This window comes from Perissodus microlepis, chromosome 11 (assembly GCF_051167445.1).
Source record: "Perissodus microlepis isolate ML-2025 ecotype Zambia chromosome 11, ASM5116744v1, whole genome shotgun sequence".
Classification (NCBI taxonomy): domain Eukaryota; kingdom Metazoa; phylum Chordata; class Actinopteri; order Cichliformes; family Cichlidae; genus Perissodus; species Perissodus microlepis.
In genome coordinates, this window is record NC_140471.1 from 4,251,564 (window position 1) to 4,272,132 (window position 20,569).

The 20,569-nt window shown below is 40.9% G+C and overlaps 1 protein-coding gene and 1 pseudogene across 15 annotated transcripts in view; both read left to right on the forward strand.

Moving 5' to 3' along the window:
• adgrb1a (adhesion G protein-coupled receptor B1a) overlaps positions 1-20,569 on the forward strand; it is a 209,588-nt gene that overhangs the window by 99,022 nt on the left and 89,997 nt on the right. For all 15 annotated transcript variants that reach the window (XM_084942996.1, XM_084942983.1, XM_084942987.1 and 12 more), the window contains 7 exons: positions 590-754; positions 1,570-1,734; positions 1,862-1,963; positions 2,076-2,182; positions 2,418-2,612; positions 4,703-4,771; positions 6,041-6,149. In XM_084942996.1, coding sequence (XP_084799122.1) covers positions 590-754; positions 1,570-1,734; positions 1,862-1,963; positions 2,076-2,182; positions 2,418-2,612; positions 4,703-4,771; positions 6,041-6,149 — 912 coding nt within the window. The remainder of the gene's footprint in view (positions 1-589; positions 755-1,569; positions 1,735-1,861; positions 1,964-2,075; positions 2,183-2,417; positions 2,613-4,702; positions 4,772-6,040; positions 6,150-20,569) is intronic.
• Positions 6,156-15,662, forward strand: LOC146377091 (uncharacterized; annotated as a pseudogene).

A 20,569-nucleotide genomic window follows, 5' to 3' on the forward strand; every position in this document is an offset into this window, starting at 1 on the left:
CTGAAGATTTTCATGGTAATGTTAATAATGATTTAGGCCACTTATTAGATTATTTAACATCATGCCAAACCCCCACCCACTTGCACTTATGTACAGGTGGGGCATAAAACATACAAATTTAACAATCACTCCCACCTCACACAGCAGTAAGCCAAGTGTGGGGAGGTGAAGAATAAGAAGAATTCAGGTTATCTTTATTCCTTAAGCAAAAAATGTAGTTGCTGTATCTGCATGTTTGTGAGTGTGAACATGACATTATATTACATGTGCACAAAGGTCTGACTGTTTCAAAAGTCTGCGACTATGAACACTACTGGGCATGCTGTTTTAGAGTTCTGAGCACAACCCTGGAAACACAAAACTAGTTTACCTAAAACATACTGAAGCTGTAGTTTGTCTATTCAAGCAGCTATAAGATGCTCCAGTAGAAAAAATCATGTTAATGTGAAAAGTCTGCTCAAGAATCGGAACGGTACAACTCTATTTATAAAATGTGTTTGTTGTATTTTGAGTGTTATAGTATTTCAAACAGATAGCGTTCTCTTTTGCTCTGTTTTCTTGTTGCTGTGGTGACCTTGGCCTCTCTCAGTGGATGGCGTCTGGAATGAGTGGTCCAGCTGGAGCTCCTGCTCTGCCTCCTGTTCTAATGGGACCATGCAGAGAACCAGGGAGTGTAATGGCCCCTCATATGGGGGTGCTGAGTGCAGAGGCGAGTGGCTGGAGACTGTCGACTGCTTCCTTGGAGAGTGTCCAGGTAAGAGAGCCAGATGCTAAGTTGAAGAAAGATAGTTACTTAACTCCACATTTACTACAAATTACACAGACCTTGAGATTACTAGAATTGCATTTTATAGTATTTCGTAATGACCTAAATTCAGAATATTTGATTTCCTTTTCTCACTTCTTTAATAAAATTTGGGGTTTTTTTATTGGAGAGCTTATTTTCAACTCCATGTTTTTATTATGAGGCTATACTAGGTTATCATTGTGACAGAAGAACAACAGCATGAGTGAAAGTAAAGATTGACAAGACAGCAGTGTGACCTGCTGTGATGTACAGTTTGGAGATGGTAGAACTAACAAAAATACATGAGGATAAGCTGGAAGTTGAAGATACCCAGATTTGTATTGGGAGTGATCCAGATGCACAGGGTTAGAGTGAGGACATCAGAGATACAGCTCAGGTTAAGTGCTTTTGAGACATAATTGGTGAAGCAAGGCTGAGATTGTTTGGACATGTGGAGAGAAGGGATAGTGTATATAAAAGATGTTGAATATGGAGCTCCCAGGCAAGGGGAAGACCACTGAGAAGATTCATGGATGTAGTGAAAGAGGACCTGCAGAGGGATTAGTGGGACAGATGAGGATGCTAGGGACAGGGCGAGATGGAGGTGGACAATCCACCATGGCGATCTCTTTTTCAGCCAACTGTGCTAAATGAGATTTCATAAATATAAAAACAGAACATTGTGGTCCGCATAATGGTTAAATTCACTTCATTGATAGCAAACATGTAAAATTTACATGTTCCTGTTGTATTTCATTATTATTATTCACTCATTCTCTTAGTGGATGGCAAGTGGCAGACCTGGTCCTTGTGGTCGGGTTGTTCTAAAACCTGCGGCGGGGGGAGTCAGCAGAGAAACCGGATTTGTTATGGGCCCTTTTTTGGAGGGCAGCCTTGTCCTGGAGAGCGGGAAGAGGTCCGCAGCTGTAACAAAAAGAGATGCCCAGGTCAGTGGGTGGGCGCAGTTTACTCCACTACATCAAAGACTGAAAAGTGCACTACTTAGACAGTCTATCTCCTGGTTATGTGATTAATACAGTTGCATGACACACTTTGATGTTTCTCTGGTAACAGAACCACATGAAATATGTGGAGAAGACAACTACTCTAATGTTGTGTGGAAGATGACTCCAGCTGGAGATACAGCAGCAGTACGCTGTCCTCCCAATGCCATGGGTGAGCTCTTCCTGCATGTAGAAAGATTACATTTGCATGTCCTGTAAAAGCATGATGTAACAAGGGCTCACCAAATAATTGAAGGTTAATCCTCATGTGTTTCCCCATACAGGGCTTATCCTTCGCCGCTGCACCCTGGATGAGGAGGGCATTGCCTACTGGGAGAATCCCACTTATATGAAGTGCATTTCTAATGACTATCGCAGTATACAGACTTTAGTGAGTCTAAATAACTTGCAAAAAATGCATATGAAGATATTGCAATGTTTTAGCTGTGTCTGGGTAAAAATGTATGACACATGGCATACATGTTAATTCTTTTTTTTTTTCATTAAGTCTAAGTTACATTGAACTGTTATTATGCTGTGTTATCACTTTTGAAAAAAAGACATGGATACTGCTGCTGTGTTGACCACTAACTCTGAAAACTAACAGAAGCCACTTTCTCTGCTAGACTCGGGAGCATCTGTCCAAAGCGCAGCGTGGCCTTGTGGGAGATGGAGTATCAGAAGTAATGACAAAGCTGAGGGAAATATCCAGTGATGGAACCAGCTATAGTGGTGATTTGCTGGCCATTGTAGATGTGCTGAAGAACATGACAGAGATCTTCAGGAGGACATATTACAGCCCCAGCAATGAGGACACGAGGGTGAGCTGGTACACGGTTTTACCACTGTGCTGCAGCGTGTAATACAGTGTGAAAGTGTCTTCTTCCCTTACAGGTAATCTCTTAAGATCCAAAAGGTCACTGGCAACCCATGTAGGGTTAGAGCTAGGATTTTTGTCTTGTTGTCTAACTCTTTTGTGCCTCCTTCTCTCACACCAACCTGTCACGGCTCCTCCCTGAGCCTGGCTCTGCTGGAGGTTTCTTCCTGTTAAATGGGAGTTTTTCCTTCCCATTGTCGCCAAAGTGTTTGCTCATAAAGGGTCATATGACTTTTGTGTTTTTCTCTCTATGTATTGTAAGGGTCTACCTTACAATATAAAGCGCCTTGAGATGACTGTTGTTGTGATTTGGCGCTGTATAAATAAAATCAAATTGAATTGAATATTCCTTTTATAGAGTTTTTGCCCTTTTAGAATACCCAAATAAAAAAGTATTAAACAGAAAAAAAAACCTACAATGGCTACATATAATGCGAAACATTGGTTGGAAACTGTGGATTGAGCAGGTTGGTAATTACAAACAACCTCTTGGCTGGAGGATAGCCATGTCCCTGCAAAATGACTTGGGCAACTAAGGCAACCTTGTTTTCATGCAGGAGTATAAACAGAATAGAACCAGCAGAGTTAAGTCCACTAATCCAAAGAGACGTGGTTGCTTTCAGACTTGCATGCAGACTGACTGCAATACACTGGCAATCTGTCTATCTTTCTAAGTTAGACAGCAGTTATTTGCACACCATTTGAGTTACACCATGATGTTTTTTGGACACAGGTTACCTCCCACCCTGTGCAATCTCCCTGCGATTAAAATTTGTTGCCCAGTGGTTGATTGTGTTGATGATGGCTGCAACTACTTGAAATGAATGCAAAAAATAAAAAATAAATCTGAGCAATCACCGGCTAACGAGTCACTGGCTAACGAGTCATAATAAAAAAAAATCCAGTCCTAACCTAGACCCTAGACAGGTCGCTGGTGACCTGGTAGAGGTGAAAGACACAGGATGACAAATTTATACATGTTGATATTCAGTTGATGCCTTCTGCTCTACAGCTGGGAAAGGCTGTGTTCCCCTACCCACCTAACAATGTAAATTGACTGTTTCTTATATAGAACCTATGTTTTATACTACAAATGTATTGAATAAGAGGAATAAAAAAGATGGATGAATGGATATTCTATTTCAACGTGCAATCTAGGCTACAAAGTTCAGTTCAGTTCATTTTTATTTCAAACATATACATTCACCAACATTTCATAAAATCTTTCCATGCAGTTGTTTGAAAAGGAGTAGGCAGAAGTATATACTTATTTAGCCCTACCCCCTCAGGTTTACATCCTCATCATCTAAATTTGAACAACAAAAACGTATACAATGCCTTTGAACATAACATTACAAAAAATATTTTCTCACATTCAACTAAAACTATATTTAGATTTGCTAATTTGCAGAAGAAAATAAAAATCACTTTGACTGCTGTCTTGGGTTAATTGCATTTTCTTCATTCTTACTTATTTAAAATTTCTTTTTTGAGTTTTATTTTAAACTGGTTAATATCACTACTGACCTTTTATTTCTTCTTTTACTCATTCCAGAATTTAACTCCTGCTATTGAAATAGACATCCTTTTCAATGCTGTTCTTACTCTTTGTTTTTTTTAAATTCTGCTTCCCTCTAAAATTATACCTCCCTTCTCTTTCGATTGGGAGCATCCCTTTCCTTGCCTTATATATTATTTGCACTGTTTTAAATTTCACCAGATCCTGGAATTTTATAGTTTGTGTCTTAATAAAAAGCACACATTAGTAAAAGTATATTGTAAAATATGTAGTTAAATTTTTTTGCTGTATTTACTTCTTACTGATGAAGTTATAAATCCTATTTTGTCCTTTGTGAGATTTTAAAGATCCTTTAGTCTCTCCTTGTCTGAATAGCAACAAACTTATAATTTCTGGCTAAAAACTGTCCAAATATTTGTCCCTCAGATTCGGCTACATAACCAAGTTGGCAGCCACTAAGAAGGGTGTAGAAGGATTTCAAAAAACTGAATGCAAATCATTTTTTTCCTTTCCAGAACTTTGTGCAATCAGTCAGCAATCTGTTGATGGAAGAAAACAGGGAGAGATGGGAGGAAGCACAACTGGTTAGTATCAGCCTCTCTTTCTAAAATAGGACCTGTCCTTGTCTGTAATTGCAGCTCCTTTTGAACTTTGTGAGCAATAATAACTTCAACAATCAAGGAGAAATACTGATGGCAGCAGAGATGACAAAGACACAGGTGGACAAACAGCCCACCTGTGTGTTTACAGACAGAGGAGAAGTGAAAGGGGAATGCGAGAATTGCTGAAAGACAGAAATAACTACAGATAATGACGCAAACACCCACTCATCCATCTGCTGCACTTATTCACTCTGTGCCTCCAACAAGCTGTCCAGCATCCGCCTGTTCTCAGGAATTTCAGCATGCAGACAGAGAAATAATGCTAAATAAAACAAGCTGCTGTACTCCAACTGCTTCAGATATCTTAAAATGGAAATGGCACACTCTGTGTTCCCCCAGCATGGTCTGAATACACGAAGGAGAGCGAGCATTAGCATTTCAACCACTTTACTTTACTATCGTTATTATCTTCAACATTGGGGAGTAGTGAATCACATCTGATTAAACTAAAAAAGATGCATTTTGCATTTTCATGCTGATAGTTCATTCATATTTGCACTTTTTTAAATAATTTTTGTGCCATTTAATACTACAAGCAATATGGGGTTCAGATTCTTTCATATTATTGAAGCCCCTCTTTGATCTAGGCTGTGGCGAAGGCACTCGCAAACGTTCAGAGACCTTTTTAGTTTGAACTACTTTTGGCCTCTGACTTAACTAGCTTTACAGTAGCACAGCCATTTCTGTCAGCGCTGATTAACTCCAACCGTGGCAGCCCTGCTTAGAAATGTAAGGTTTTCTAACTTATTTTGCCATTTTAAAAAAATGTGATTTGATGTAATAGCAGATGTTGCATCACTGCAATGTATTTAATCAAAAAGTCAAGCTTTTAGCCTTGAGGCCTTTATCACAGCCATTTATTTCTCATCACCTGCATTCAGTAGAACCGTGTGCCGTCTTTTTCTTCAGTATTGAAAATAAGAACAAAGCTGCAGTGTATTTCCTGTCATCAAAAAGAAAAAAAGGTGATGTACAAACTGTAAATGTTCATGTTGGTTATAGTAGTGTGGGCTATAAGACATTGTGACACTGAACTGAAGCAGGAGGCTATGGCAATACTTGTCTCAAATTCCAGATTTCCTATAAAAGGCCTTTTGTGTGTCAAGTGCTCGAACAGCATTTCAGAACATTTGCCTCAAATCCATAATCCTTTTTCTTTTATTCTGCTCTCATGTGTCTCTGTTTTCTCAGCTGGGGCCAAACATCAAAGAGCTTTTCCGTCTGGTGGAGGACTTTGTGGATGTCATTGGCCTGAGGATGAAAGACATTCAAGACATGTGTGAAGTCTCCGATAACCTAGGTCAGTCTTATCTCCATCAAGGAGATCTCCACACCTCTCCCTTTTTATCAAAGAAATTCTCCTATAACACCTATCTTCTCTGAAGATAAATCTTCATAAATGCAATAGCAACCACTAAAAGTGAGGACACAGGATGGCAGCCTGATGGTTAAAGACATTTCCTTTGGGTTCAGTCTAAAAAAAGCTCCATCAACCAATGGCTATATGCCCTGTCAGATTTTAGCCCATATCAGTTTTTGATAGAGGCCAATAAGTAACAGGAAACTGCAGAGATAAAAGACATATTTCAGAAAATAAAGAACATTACTATGCTTTTTTTCTTTTTTGAAAAAAATGTCAATAATTTTTGATGCATTTGATTTTTCTGGCTCCTGACTGACAAGAACAAGGAGAACCTTTTTCCTCTGATAAAAGACAAGACACGGTATTATTTCTGCAGCCTATCCCTGGAATACACCTTCAAGCAAAAAGTCAAGCAGACGTGCTCAAATCTATACCACAATCTTCTCTGATAAGACAATAGTGCTAACCAGCCTGCAATGAATTTATTTTAACTAGTCTTTGTTAAGGAACATACACTATACTGTATGTACAGTAAAGTACAAAGAAGGCAGCTCACATTCCAGCTGACCTGGACATTTGCATTGTCACATTCAGTTCCTCCTGGTAATGTCTGCAAAAGTTCAGCTCTACAGTGCATGTGTGAAAACAGCTATAGATAGAACTAACAGAAAATGAAGTAGTACATTAGGAATAAATTGGTAGCTATAGCTGGTATCCCCAGTGGTAAAGCTTTTTAAATGTCAAACATTAATTCAATTCACAAGCTATTTTATTTAATTGGATAGCTATGTACCTCCAGTTTTCAGTGACTTAAAATTGCACTTTTGTAAAACTGGGCTTATTACTTTCACTCGGGGGTGAAGGTTGGTGTTGGAAACACGTGAGACAGAGATGTCCTAGCCTTGCATCTTATGAAGCTTTAGTCCATCCATTTGTTCTCTTTCACTTATTCAATTCACAGTTTGCTGGAGCCTATCCCGCTACCATAGGCTGAAAGGTGGGGCACACCCTGGACAGGTTGCCAGTCTGTCACAAGGCCAACACAGAGACTTGACAACCGCTCACACCTACAGTGTCAATTTAGAATCACCAATAGAGCAAGTGGTACAAGCGCACGCAGGCTTTCACAAGAAAACAGTCACACAGCGATAAAAAGAAACACAAAAAATGGCAAGAAGCTGTTGTATTATTAACTGCAATAGCCGGTCGCATGACAGCCACGGGAAGCCGACTGGTAAAGAGATTTTTTTTTTTTTTTATCAAATTCTGTCGTGGAAGAGAAATTGTTCAAGCCATGTTTCCAAAGTAACAAAGAGGCGACGGATGGCCAGGATTTCAGCCATTCGAAGACCAAATATAACGTCCCAGAACACTCCAGCTCACACGTTAGTCTGCTCCAAGCATTTCCACAAAGGTAAGTCTTCTGTTGTAGTTATTACGTAATTTATCATAACATAATTGGCGCCGGTATGTGTGGCTTGCCGTCTGTCTCTGTCAATTTTGTTTTTGTTTGTTTTGTTTTTTACAATTTGTGCCACCCAAATCAACTCGCGACTGGTATATGAACGCTAAAAACTTTTGGATCTTTAATATTTTCTGACAAATCAGCAAGGACAAACAACAGGGTATCCCCTATCCCTGGCTGATGTTCCTGCTTACCTGCTACGCGGAGCGCTTCCTCCTGCTCCAACGCATCGTCGCAGACACCGCGGTAAACGTGCCGGTCGGCTAGTAAAGCTTAAAGCTTGCCTTACTTTTTCTCTAGCAGCTGCTCCAGTGGATTATAGTCTGTTCCATCGCATCCCAAGGCGTCTCCTGGATCATGTTGCTCCTTGTCTGGTTCTTGTCGTAGGCTCGAGTGGACGTGAGCCTGCTCGCCGGTGTTTTTCACGTCTTGGGCGTCGTGGAATAAACTTTGTGAATTTGCGCCCATTAACTTGGGCTTCACAGACAACTTCTGCCCAGACTCCAGCTCCAACGAGGATTGGTTTTAATAAATGCCCGGTCCATAGCAAGTAAAAAGTTTGTCATAAACGATTTCTTTTCTTCAAATGGATTGGATCTCCTTTTTGTGACTGAGACATGGATGAAAATGGGTGAGTCTAGCTTCATTTCTGAAATATTGCCCTCCGACTGCTCATTTTTAAATGCTCCAAGGATATCAGGTAGAGGAGGAGGAATATCGACAGTTTTTAAAAATAACTTTAATTGCAAGCAACTCCATGTACCGGTTCCCCCTCCAGTTTTAAACTTTTGATGTTTGAACTGGGACGTTTTCAACCGGTTGTGTATGCAGTAATCTACCAACCACCGAAGTTTAACAAAGACTTTTTAAATGACTTTTCATGTTTCTTGGCTGACATTGTGCCTAAATATGATCGGATTTTAATAGTTGGTGATTTTAATATTCATGTTTGTTGCTCTGATGGACTGCTTGCTCAGGAGTTTTTAAATCTTATTCAATCTTTTAACTTTGTACAGTCTGTACAAGGCCCTACACATCAGCAGGGGCACACTCTTGACCTGGTGTTATCGTGCGGTTTATCTGTTTTTAATTTGGAAATTGGGGATTCCGTGTTTTCTGATCACAAACCTGTTTTATTTGACATTTCTCTTGTGCATGAGTTTAAAGCTCGTGCTCCACCCAGGTGCTGTCGAATATTTAATTCTTCCACTGCTGCTCTCTTCTACAGAAGCGTAGAGCTGCCACACAGGAAAAAGGAATAGAAGTATATCACGTTATAATGTGAAAAGTTTATTGTTCTAACAAGATACTTGTCATGTTTGTACAATATACTTTTCACGTTTGAACAACATAATATCACGTTATTACAATATACATAATTATCACGTTCGTACAATATAATTATCATATTGTACGAACGTGATCATATATTGTACAAACATAAAAAAAGATACCATTAGAATAACATTTTTTATTGTAAGAACGTAAAACGCGTTGCGTTCGGAAACCCAAATCCATGGTAGATGTGGAGAGCTCACGCTCTTCAGAACTGGCACTTAACTTTCAATGCCCTGCTTTCAACATAGACACAAACACTGATAGCCCACTTCTGAGATTTCTTCGGAATCGTGGTGTACCTGAGGACTGTCTCTTATGAATGCTACAAGAACGCGTAAGTGCTCTCTTGAGGGGGAAATTTGTAAAACTCGCTTTTTACGAAGTTACAGCGTCTAAAAATGTGACATATTGCTAAGTTAGCAACCACAGCGGTTTTCGCTTCTCTCGCTTTGACTGCGTAAGGATGTAACGGTAGGCTGCATTGGTGTGGATCTATATGGAATCGAGAATGTAAAACAAATTAACCCGCTGTATAAAACTGCGTCGTTGTTATGACCATGGTTATTAATTGTTACTAATTAACCCTATGCAGATTCCAGGTTTCTTAAATATATCACTATATTATGTGATGCACAATGTTTCCTTGTTTATATAAAAACAAATGAATTAATCTGTGTTTATATTGATATTTGGCTTCAATTTAAAAAAACAATGAGTTAAACCCTTTGTGCACTGTGCAACTGAAAGATACGTGAATACTAATTTACTTTTTCAAAAGTGGGCATTGCATATACTGTAATATTTCTATTAATGGCATGTTAGAGAATCTGATTAATGTTGCTGGCATAAAGAGAGGAAAAGAATAAATGCTAAATATCGATGGCTGCCACTAAAAAAATAACAGACAATTATCAAAACACATGTGAAATTTACATACATTTCTTTAGTGAGGTACCTCATGTGGTGTGGCAGCAGGTATACCTTGTACTTCTGTATACTAATAAATATCTCTGTTATTACAGATTGACAGTGTTTGATTTCATGGAAGACAAGACCCTGTCTGGTTACATCCCAGCATATGGTGATCAGATAGCTACCAGACGGTTCTGCTTGGAAAACAGTGGTGCAAGTACTAAGGAATCAAGGAAAAACTCATTGCCTGAAAAATTGAAGGAAAAGATGGGAATCAATGAAAATGAGAAGAAACCTGATCATGAGGAGGCATTCGTTTCTAAGAGAAAACGAACATATGCAAAAAACAACAAATGGGCTGAGAAAAAGACTCGAAAAATTGAGTTAGGGTGGATCCATGAAGGTAAGCAAGTGAGAAAGCGCAGAGGAGGAGGAACAAGGACCTTTGATGTGCCCAAAGACTCCAAAAAAGCTGACATATTACAGTATGCTAAAGATCTTTTCTTTCCAAGTGGAAAAAGCAAATTTGGAAGATGGGAGGTGTTCAGTCATGACATATTAGACTATCAGGAAGAGGCTGTATTTGATGAAGATGTCACAGTTGGAGAACTCTACTCAGCACTTAAAATGGGAATGTTGAGATTTTACTTGTGCACAAGAAGATTTTCCAATGATGAAGATGATGAAGAAGTTTATGATAGAGGGAAAACACATGTAAACAATGTTACACAACTGACTGACTCACATCAAGGAGATGAAGAAGCTTCTCACACTGTTGTGGTCTCATCATCAGAATCTAGGAATGCTGATGAAGATGTATTATTAGACACATCTGAGGTAATGATTGGACCCTACCTTGGAGAGCCTCTGCCTTGTCAACTTGATGACACTGTAATAGATGAACCGTTCCTGCAGTTTGAGGAAGATGATCTGGTCATCACATCCATTACACTTCCTCCAACAAACACAGCAGTCAGTAGTCCAGATACATCTATAAGCAATGAAGCAATAAGCTCTACAGGATCATATGATGTTGTCTGCGTTACCATCAAACTTCACAGGGTTACTGTTCTGGAGGAGATGATCAGCCAGTTCAAAGATCCAGCACTCCTCATACACCCTCTAAAATACACCTACATTGATGAAAAAGGAGCTGATGCAGACGGTGTATCAAGAGATGTGTATGCTGCATTTTGGTCAGAGTTTGTGGACAACACAGCTGAAGGCACCTAAATGGCAGGAAGAAGAGTGGAAATCCATGGGTAGAATTTTACTGAAGGGATTTCAAGACCATGGATATTTCCCTTGTCGCCTTGCTCCTGTTTTCACAGTGGCACTCATCTTTGGTGAGAATCAAGTATCAGATGATCTGCTGTTTGAAAGTCTTCTCTTTTACCTAAGTCAATCAGATAGAGATCTGATAAAAAGGGCACTAAAAGAAGATCTTTCAGATGAAGACAGGGATGAAGTGCTGGATCTCATGGATCGCCTGGATGTATCAGTGCTTCCAACCAAAGAGAACTTAAAAGGCCTTCTGAAAGTCGCACACAAACAATTAATCCAAAAACCAGCATATGCCGCAGAGAAAATGTCCTTAGTTGCAAGCCACTTCCTAAAAGCTTTTCAAAGCCCACAAGATGTCCTTCTAATGTATGAAGATAAAAAGCCAACAACGAGAAAGCTTTTGAAGTTGCTTCCTGCCTCTCCCACCACTCAAGCAGAGAAGCAGAGCTTCAGATTTCTGCACCAGTACATCAGAGGACTTGAAGATACAGGGCTCAGAAGGATGTTCAGGTTTCTTACTGGGTCAGATGTCATCTGCGTTGACAAGGTTGAGGTACTGTTCACGCCTGTGGATGGACTGGCACGACGACCTGTGGCACACACACGCGGCCCTTTTCTGGAACTACCATGGACATACACGTCCTACCCAGATCTACGGAATGAACTGGACAATGTTTTGGCTGCTAAAAGCTCTTATGAGTTCAGCATAGCTTGATTAAAGTCCATCATGTTTAAACCAAAGAATAAAAGGTTTGCACTAACAATGACGGGCTATGAAGCTATAAAGTTTGTTAAACCCACAAACTGGGAACACATCATTGTATAAAAAAAGAAAGAGCTTAAATTTCAGGGAAGTGTTTTATTAGTAAACCCCCCCCCCCCAAAAAAAAAAAAAATTTTTTTCATATTTGAATTTATTTTCAAAAATTGTGGATAACATCAATTTGTTTCCACCATGAAATATGTAAATTTCAGTTTAAATTTTCATACTTAACATTACTTTTAACTAATTATGTTTAATAAGTTCATATGGTTTGCAGCAAGAGGTGAACTATGCTTATTATTAGTTCTTATCATGTGTCAAGGTCGTTTCCACAGGTCTGTGGTACAGTTTTGTAGGATACAAGATGTCTGCTAGAGGGGATGTTTTGTTTAGTAATAATTCAAAAGATTTAATATTAATTATTTTCAAGTATCTTTTTTTTACCTTTCCACCAGTCATTTGTTTAGAACATATTTTAAGGGAATAACTTTGGAAGGCAATGTGTTTGATGCAATAGTTGACTGGAATAAAAGACAGAAAATTGGCACATAAGTTAAGTTTTTTAGTGTTTATCAAGAGTCTGTGTTTTCTTTTCCTTGAACACAAATAAAAGGGAGGCTAACATCTAACAGTGTTTGTTAATTATTAAATAATGCAGAATTTTTATATTTGCCAGTTTACAAGAAACTGTTTGTGGGTGAATAACAGTTGCACAATTTTTCAGTAAAATTGAAAACAATATTTCATGAATGAGAATGTATGGGATCAGCAAAAAATGTTTTTTCCACAGTCAGTCTTAAAAAAGAAATCAGATATAATAGAAATTCAGTTAAAAAATAATTGGAAATGCCAAAAGGTTGAGATTATTCAATGCACGTCTTTCTACTGATTTATTGCACAAATAAAACATTGTACCAAAAAATATGTGCGTAAAAATTCCCAAAGCCCAATTATATTTAGGTTTATAAGTCCTTCAGTATATAGGCTCTCAGGAAGAGATACAGTTCAATGGATTCATCTGCTGTGCTTGGTGGAAGTAAGAAGTTCTCTGACATTATGAGGCAACACAAGCTGAAAACGGTTTCATCACAGGTATAAGGTCCTCTCTGTTGGCATTCTTTCTTACAAGCATCCACTGCCTCCCGAGAAACCTCTTTCAAATGATCCTGTCCTCCAAAGAGATGAGGGATGGTGTACATGAGAATCGGACGTCCACTTGGAGCAACTGCATTTCTGCTTCTGCGTATTATGTGGGTGTTCCACATATGTGCAACTTGCTGCAGTTCTTCCTATTAAATATTAAAAATTAAAAAAATCTCATATCAGTAAAAGAACACATTTCTCTTGGCTCAACATGTTACAGTGACAGTCAGAAAAACAGAGTTTATCAAAAATACTCAACAACAAGAATAACAGTGGTAGACACGTGATACTGTGGAAAATTTAAAGTAATTATTAAACGTGAATTGTTTTAGACTGTGTGATTTTATGTTTCTGGCCAGTGAAATATGCATTTTTTCATATCCTGAACACAGTGATAATAGGGATGGTGCATGATGGGTGTTAAAGAAAACTTTTTATTCTCTCTCCGTGTCTCTCTTTCTCTCTAACACACACACACTAATAATAATGGTTTGGATTTATATAGCGCTTTTCAAGGCACCCAAAGCGCTTTACAATTCCATTATTCATTCACTCTCACATTCACACACTGGTGGAGGCAAGCTACAGTTGTAGCCACAGCTGCCCTGGAGCAGACTGACAGAAGCGAGGCTGCCATATCACGCCATCGGCCCCTCTGGCCAACACCAGTAGGCGGTAGGGTAAAGTGTCTTGCCCAAGGACACAACGACCAGGACAGAAAGCCCGGGGATCGAACTGGCAACCTTCCAGTTACAGATGCGCTTCCCAACCCCCAGCGCTACAGTCGCCCCGCAATGACTCATTAAAAGAATATAAACATGGTTACATACCTCGATGACGTTCAGGCACGTAAACAATATGAGCTGCTTGTCCAAAAAACATCCAGAAAGGCAGTCATGGTCTTTTAGTTCCTGGAGACGATTTATACAGTGCTGAGCATGATGTTGTCTCAGAAAGGCCCACCAGCCTTCAATACGCTGATTGTGATTGCTGGATCCAGTAATAAAACAGTTTCTGACGTTCGGATCCATAGTCCATCGCAAGAATCGTTGCATCTCCGCCATTATGACATCCTAGCAGGTGTTCCCATCCTCTTTTCAACTTCTGCTATGAAATATCCAGCAATGACTTTGGGATCATTGTTTGTTGAATAGGCATGAAGCCAAATCATAACTCTCGAAAAGCCATCAATAGCTCCATTTATACAGATTCCAAAAGGCTTCAGTTTGTCATAGGAGTCAACATGCCACATGAAACTTGGTCCAGGATTTACATACGTGCGTCGCATTAGGCGATTTCTGCGTCGTTGCTCAACACCGTAAGGGCCAAGATATTTCAGTAAATGTCTCACAGTACTCTGTGTGACAACATAACCTGCCTGAATGCAGTTCAGGTGGTGTAGTTTGTATCCATGGAGCCTCCCGTGTCCCTCCAGTTGATCAATAAGAAATCCTGCCACCTCAATCAGATCGGACTCATTCTTTCTACTGTACAGTCCCATGCGTTTTAGGTTTCTTCTAAGTGTCCGCATGCTTATCACAATACTGTCCAAACTGCTCAATAACAGCAAAATCTCCCCATGCCTCAATCCAAGCATAAAATAGAATACGTTATAACGTGATATACTTCTATTTTTCTTTTGCCTGGGTGGCAGCTCTACGCTTCCGTACTCTTCTCCTCAACTTTCATAGAAAAAAATGCTTTTATTGACCCTGAAATTAGTTTAGGACTTAGTCTGGATGAGCTGCTTTTGCAGTTCCAAGAAGCCTGTATTGAGACCCTAAACGTTATGGCCACATTAAAAACCAGGCGCCCTAAATGTATTCCCCAGCCCTGGTTAAATGAAGCCACCTGAGCAGTCAGACGTCAATGCAGGAGAGCAGAGCGAAAGTGGAAGAAGGACAAATTGCAGGTTTCTTTTGAAATGTTAAAGGACTGTTGGAAATGCTATCAAAATGCAGTGAAAAATGAGAAAAACAGCCATTTTTCTCAGGTGATTGCATCAAATTGTCATAATCCCCGCGCACTTTATAAGACCATCAGTTCTATTTTAAATGTGCCCCAGTCTGCCACCCTGGAAGGCTCTGCTAATAGATGTAATCAGTTTCTTTCTTTTTTTGTAAACAAGGTTGAGTCCATCAGGTCAGCAATAGTACCTCCTACATATGACCCATCCACGTTTAGTCCCTGTTCAGCTGCCTTATACCAGTTTGAGCCCATCTCAATTACACTTCTTAACAAGATGGTTAGACAAATTAAACCTTCTGGTTCTCCCGTGGATGTGATCCCTGCAAGGCTCTTTAAAGAGGTTTTCCCTTCAATTGGAACCTCAGTCCTTGCTATTATAAATAGCAGTATTAATTCCAGTGTGGTTCCTGATGGTTTCAAACATGCAATTGTTAGCCCTTTATTTTAAAAAAAAATGGCCCTTTAGTTTGCTCAGATTTTAGACCTATTTCAAGACTTCCATTCCTTTCAAAGTTATTGGAAAAAATAGTTTTTACCCAACTGAATACATTTCTTGATGCTAATGGCATCATATAACTTTTTCAGAATGGCTTTATTTTATTTTATTTTATTTTATTTTATTTTATTTTATTTTATTTTATTTTATTTTATTTTATTATTTTTTTTTTGCCTGTCCCGTTTGGTTCTTTTGCCATTAGAATTATTGTCTAAAGGTGAAGAAAGATGCCCAATGGATTTACTTTACCAAATGGACCATTCCAGCCTTGCTGTAATGATCTATTTGATCCACCTTTTATTGTTTATTTTATTTTTTATTTTCACTTGTTAGATACGGGACAGACTTGAATGAGGAAAAGAAAAGGGAGAAAGAAAGAGGGAAAGAAAAAAAGCAGAGAAGAGGGACGGGGATAAAGGGCAAAAACCAACAAAATAAGCAGACAAAAAAAATACATATATCAATCACCTGGATCACCTGTTGAGAAAGAAACAAGAAAAAAGCAAATACTAAATATTAAACATTATTGTGCAGCATGCAAGATCGACAGCGCACAGTGTGCTTTGAGGTAGGAGCCAAAAAGGGTGTGGTTTGTGTGTGTGAGCACCCGTGTGTACACCTGTGAGCATGGACGCGTTTGTTTTTAAAAGGTTCCTTCATGTAATGATCTGCTAGAGGGTGTGGGGGGGCCACAGCCCCGTCCACCAGGGCATGAAGCAGGAATGGAGGAGATCAAAACTCCAGACATCCAGAGGCCCTCAGAACACAAGAGACCAAGGAAGACCAACGGAGAGGCAGCCGCGCCACTCTCCCAGAAAGAGCTGAGGAGAGTCCTAGATGAGGGGTCACTCAGCAGCCACAGAGCAGAAGCCAGGGGGGGTTGCAGTGACGTGCCCGTGAGCTCCACCGGCAGCCAGCTGTGCCAGAGTGACCGAGCCCCAGGCCGAGAGGCCGAGGGCACCCCACCCCCGAAGTGGCCCGAGCGAGCCCCAGGCTCCAGGCCCCGACAAGCAGCCACCAAGGAGTGAGCCGGTGTGTACCTGGACGCCCATCCCCGGACACAAAGAACCACCAACGCACCGATGTCTGAGGGCGTCTGCCACTGGCAGGGGAAGTGGTGGGGGGAGATAGGCCTCCATACCTTGGAGGGCCCAAGATGTCCCCAGAGAGGTGGCGTCTGATACCCGACCTGACATATGGACACAGACAAACAGGCACACACAGATACAAACATCCATCCCCACCCTCATGCTCTCATATGCAATTACTAGACACTCACCCAACGTGGAGACAGACATAGAGAGACACTGTACACACAATCACACTCCCCAAGCGTACTCTAAGCCCCGGGTCTAGGTACCCCTGCCCCTGGAGGGGGAAACTGCACCCAGACCCAGGTGGTGTTACCCTTTTCCCTGGGGTGGGGAGAAACAGACTGCTCCGACTCCGCAGCAGCAGGGAGGCCCCACATTCCAAACCCCAGTCAGACGGCCAACTCCTCCTCCTAGCGCCCCTGCTCCAGCAGGCCGCAGAGAACGGTGTCTGTGAAGACTCCAAACCTCCCTCTGCCCGCTCATATGTAGTGTTGATGCAAGTGTGTTCTAAGGTCCCTTTAAAACCCAGGAGGGCATGGAGCTACCTGCCAGAGAGCAGCAGGTAAGCGCATAGCTCCTCCTGATAGCCCTCATAAAATTGAGGCACAGGCAGCCAGAAGGGGACAGAGAGGGGGATGCCTCCCCTGCACCCTGGTGACACACCTTTACCCCAAGGCCTTGCATGTGTGGGTGATTGTGGTGGAGCGGGAAGAGGGAGGCAGTTGGAGATGGGGAGGGAAGGAAGGGAGGGGCAAGTGACCCCTCCCTGGGGCCAGCTCCCCCGCTGACCCCAGTAGGCACCCCCATACTCTGCAACTCGCCAAGGAAAGGGGGCCCAGGCCCATCCGGACCGGGGCCCATAATAACAGCGCCGCCCGGCCCCACAGAGCCCGGGACAGCCCACCTGACCCCACCACAGAGAAAACTGCACCCACCCCGTCATCCACTCATCTTCCAGACTACACAAGACAATAGACGCCCAGACTGAGATCTTCCTCACCCTCTCCTGTATCTCCCCCTCCTGCAGAGTGAGTTCCTGAAGAGAGGAGAGCTCCTGCAAGATGTAACCCCCCCCCCCCCCACCACCACCACCAGTTGAAGAGCCCCCCAGGTGGCTCGATGCACTGGAGGCACGCCAGGGCTGGGCCCCCATACACCCACCCGCCCACAAGCCCCGGCAACACACCAACCAGGACCCAAGCCCCCGTGGCCCAGCCAGGGCCCCAGCCCAGAGACGGAGCACCCCCAGAACCTCACGCCCGTCCCGGACCCACCCAGGGGCGGCCAGGCTACCGGGTCAGTAACCTCACGTCCGTCAGCACAGACCCTCCCCTAGCCCCGCTGCAGCCACGAGGAAACCATCACCTAAGAGCCAACAGAGCCCTTAATAGGCCATGACCGCAACCCCGGGTTGAGCCCTCCAAGGAAGATGCTCCTGGGGAACCCCCCGACACCCTAAGCCTTTCCCTTCCCCCACACCAATCACAACAGCGAAGGTGGGACCAAACTATGACCCCCCACCCCCACTAGGTGATAGAGCTGATCAAAGGAGCCCAGAGCAATTGATCTGATGTGGTGGCAGAGGCTGTATCAAGACTAATGTAATCTAATAGATAATTTCTATATTGGTTAGAATTAAGATTATTTTTATTTTTCCAGTTCATGAGGACTGTTTTCTTGGCTATGCATAGGGCAGTGAAAACCATATGGGCTATATTCTTTTCTGTAGTGACGTTATCTAAGCTGCCCAACAAACACACTAAAGGGGAAGTTGGAATGTTACATTTCAGACACTTTGGTAAGTCTTCACATATAAAACTTCTGAACTGGTGGACAGAACCAAAGAGCGTGGATGTAATTGTCCGGTGAATTGGTTTGACAGTGTGAGCAGTTGTTGGTAGACGTATAACCCATCTTGAACATCCGATGACCTGTATAGTGCACTCCATGTAGTATTTTGTATTGAATTAATTGAAGACTGGGATTTCTAATTAGATGAAAGGTTTTTAAGCAAATCTGAGACCAGAAGTTTTGGTCTAAGTTAACTGATAAATCCGCTTCCCATTTTGCAATAGGAAGTGATATTAATTCATCTGTTTTAGAAAGCATTCTGTATATTTTGGAAAGTAATTTGGGGGGTTTTAAGAGTAAGAAATTGAACCACACTTGGTGGTGTTTGTAGTTCAACTTGACCCGGTTTAAATTTCTTTTTTATTATGGATTTAATTTGTTGATATTCTAAAAATCTTTTCTTGTTGATCCCATATTGTGTAACTAGTCTGTCAAATGAAATAAATTCTGTTCCTTCTAATATATGTTCTAAATATTTGATTCCTTTACCACTCCAGTCTGAAAAGTTTATATTATTGTTTTGTAATATGTCAGTGTTTTTCCAGATAGGTGTACGTTTGCATGGGATTAATGAAGACTCCGTCAATTTTAGAAACTCCCACCATGCTGTCAGAGAAGAGCTGATGTTGACGCTTTTGAAGCATTCATGTCGTTGGATGTTTGAGATGATAAATGGTAGATCTGAAATCTCTAGATTATTGCAAAGTGCTTGTTCTACATCTAGCCAAGGTTCATCTAAGAAGGTATGTTTAAGCCATCCTGAGATAAACTGAAGCCCGTTGGCTAAGAAGTATTGTTGAAAGTTAGGTAGTTCTAATCCTCCTTTATCCTTGGTCTTTTGTAGTGTTTTTAAGCTTATACGTGGGGGTTTATTTTTCCAAAGGAATTTGGACATACATGAATCTAGAGATCTGAACCAATCTTGTGGCGGTTTAGTTGGGATCATTGAGAATAAATAATTTATTTTTGGTAAGACCATCATTTTTATAGCAGCAATCCTTCCCATGAGTGATATGGGTAAACATTTCCATCTAGCCAGATTGCCTTCTACCTTCTTTAAAAGTGGGATATGGTTTAATTTAGTTAGATCTGCAAGCTTGGGAGAAACATTAATACCTAAATATTTTATATTTCCCGATTGCAGTGGTGTAGAAGAAGAATTATGGAAGGAGCAATTAATCGGAAGGACTGTAGATTTTGACCAGTTAATTGAGTAATCTGATATTCTTGCAAAAGAGTTTATCAATTCAATCACCCCAGAGATATTGGTTTGTGAGTTTTGGAGAAAAAGTAACACATCATCCGCATAAAGGCTGATTTTCTGTTCCACGTTCTTGCATTTTATGTCCTTAATTACTGAATTCTGTCTAATTGCTGCTGCTAGTGGTTCAATAAAAATTGCAAACAGTGAAGGGGAAAGTGGGCATCCCTGCCTGGTGCCCCTCAGGAGACAGAAGCTGGAGGATGTTTGGTCATTTGTTTTGACACAAGCTGTTGGGGAATTATATAATATTTTTAACCAGTTAATGAAAGAGGATCCAAGACCAAATTTGTGTAAAGTTGCAAATAGAAATTTCCAGTTAACTCTGTCAAATGCTTTTTCTGCATCTAAAGAAAATATTGTAGTTTCAAGGTTTTTACTGTATGAGTAGTCTATCAAATTAAGTAATCTGTGTGTATTTGTTGATGAGTGCCTACCTTTTATGAAACCAGTTTGGTCAGGAGGAATTAAGAGGGGGGTTATTTTCTCTAGTCTCTTTGAGAGAGCTTTGCAGATTATTTTAAGGTCTACATTTATAAGGGATATTGGACGATAGCTTGAGGGATATACAGGGTTTTTGCCTGGTTTTAGCAGGAGATTAATGTTTGCAGAATTCATATTTGATGGAAGTCTGCCCTTTTCTTTGATTTCCAACAACGTTCTGTAAAAAGCTGGTGCTAGAATCGTCCAGAATTCTTTGTAGAATTCTGCAGGAAAGCTGTCTGGACCTGGAGCCTTATTCCTGGAGTTCACCTGATGTCAGTGGCAAATCCAGTGCCATT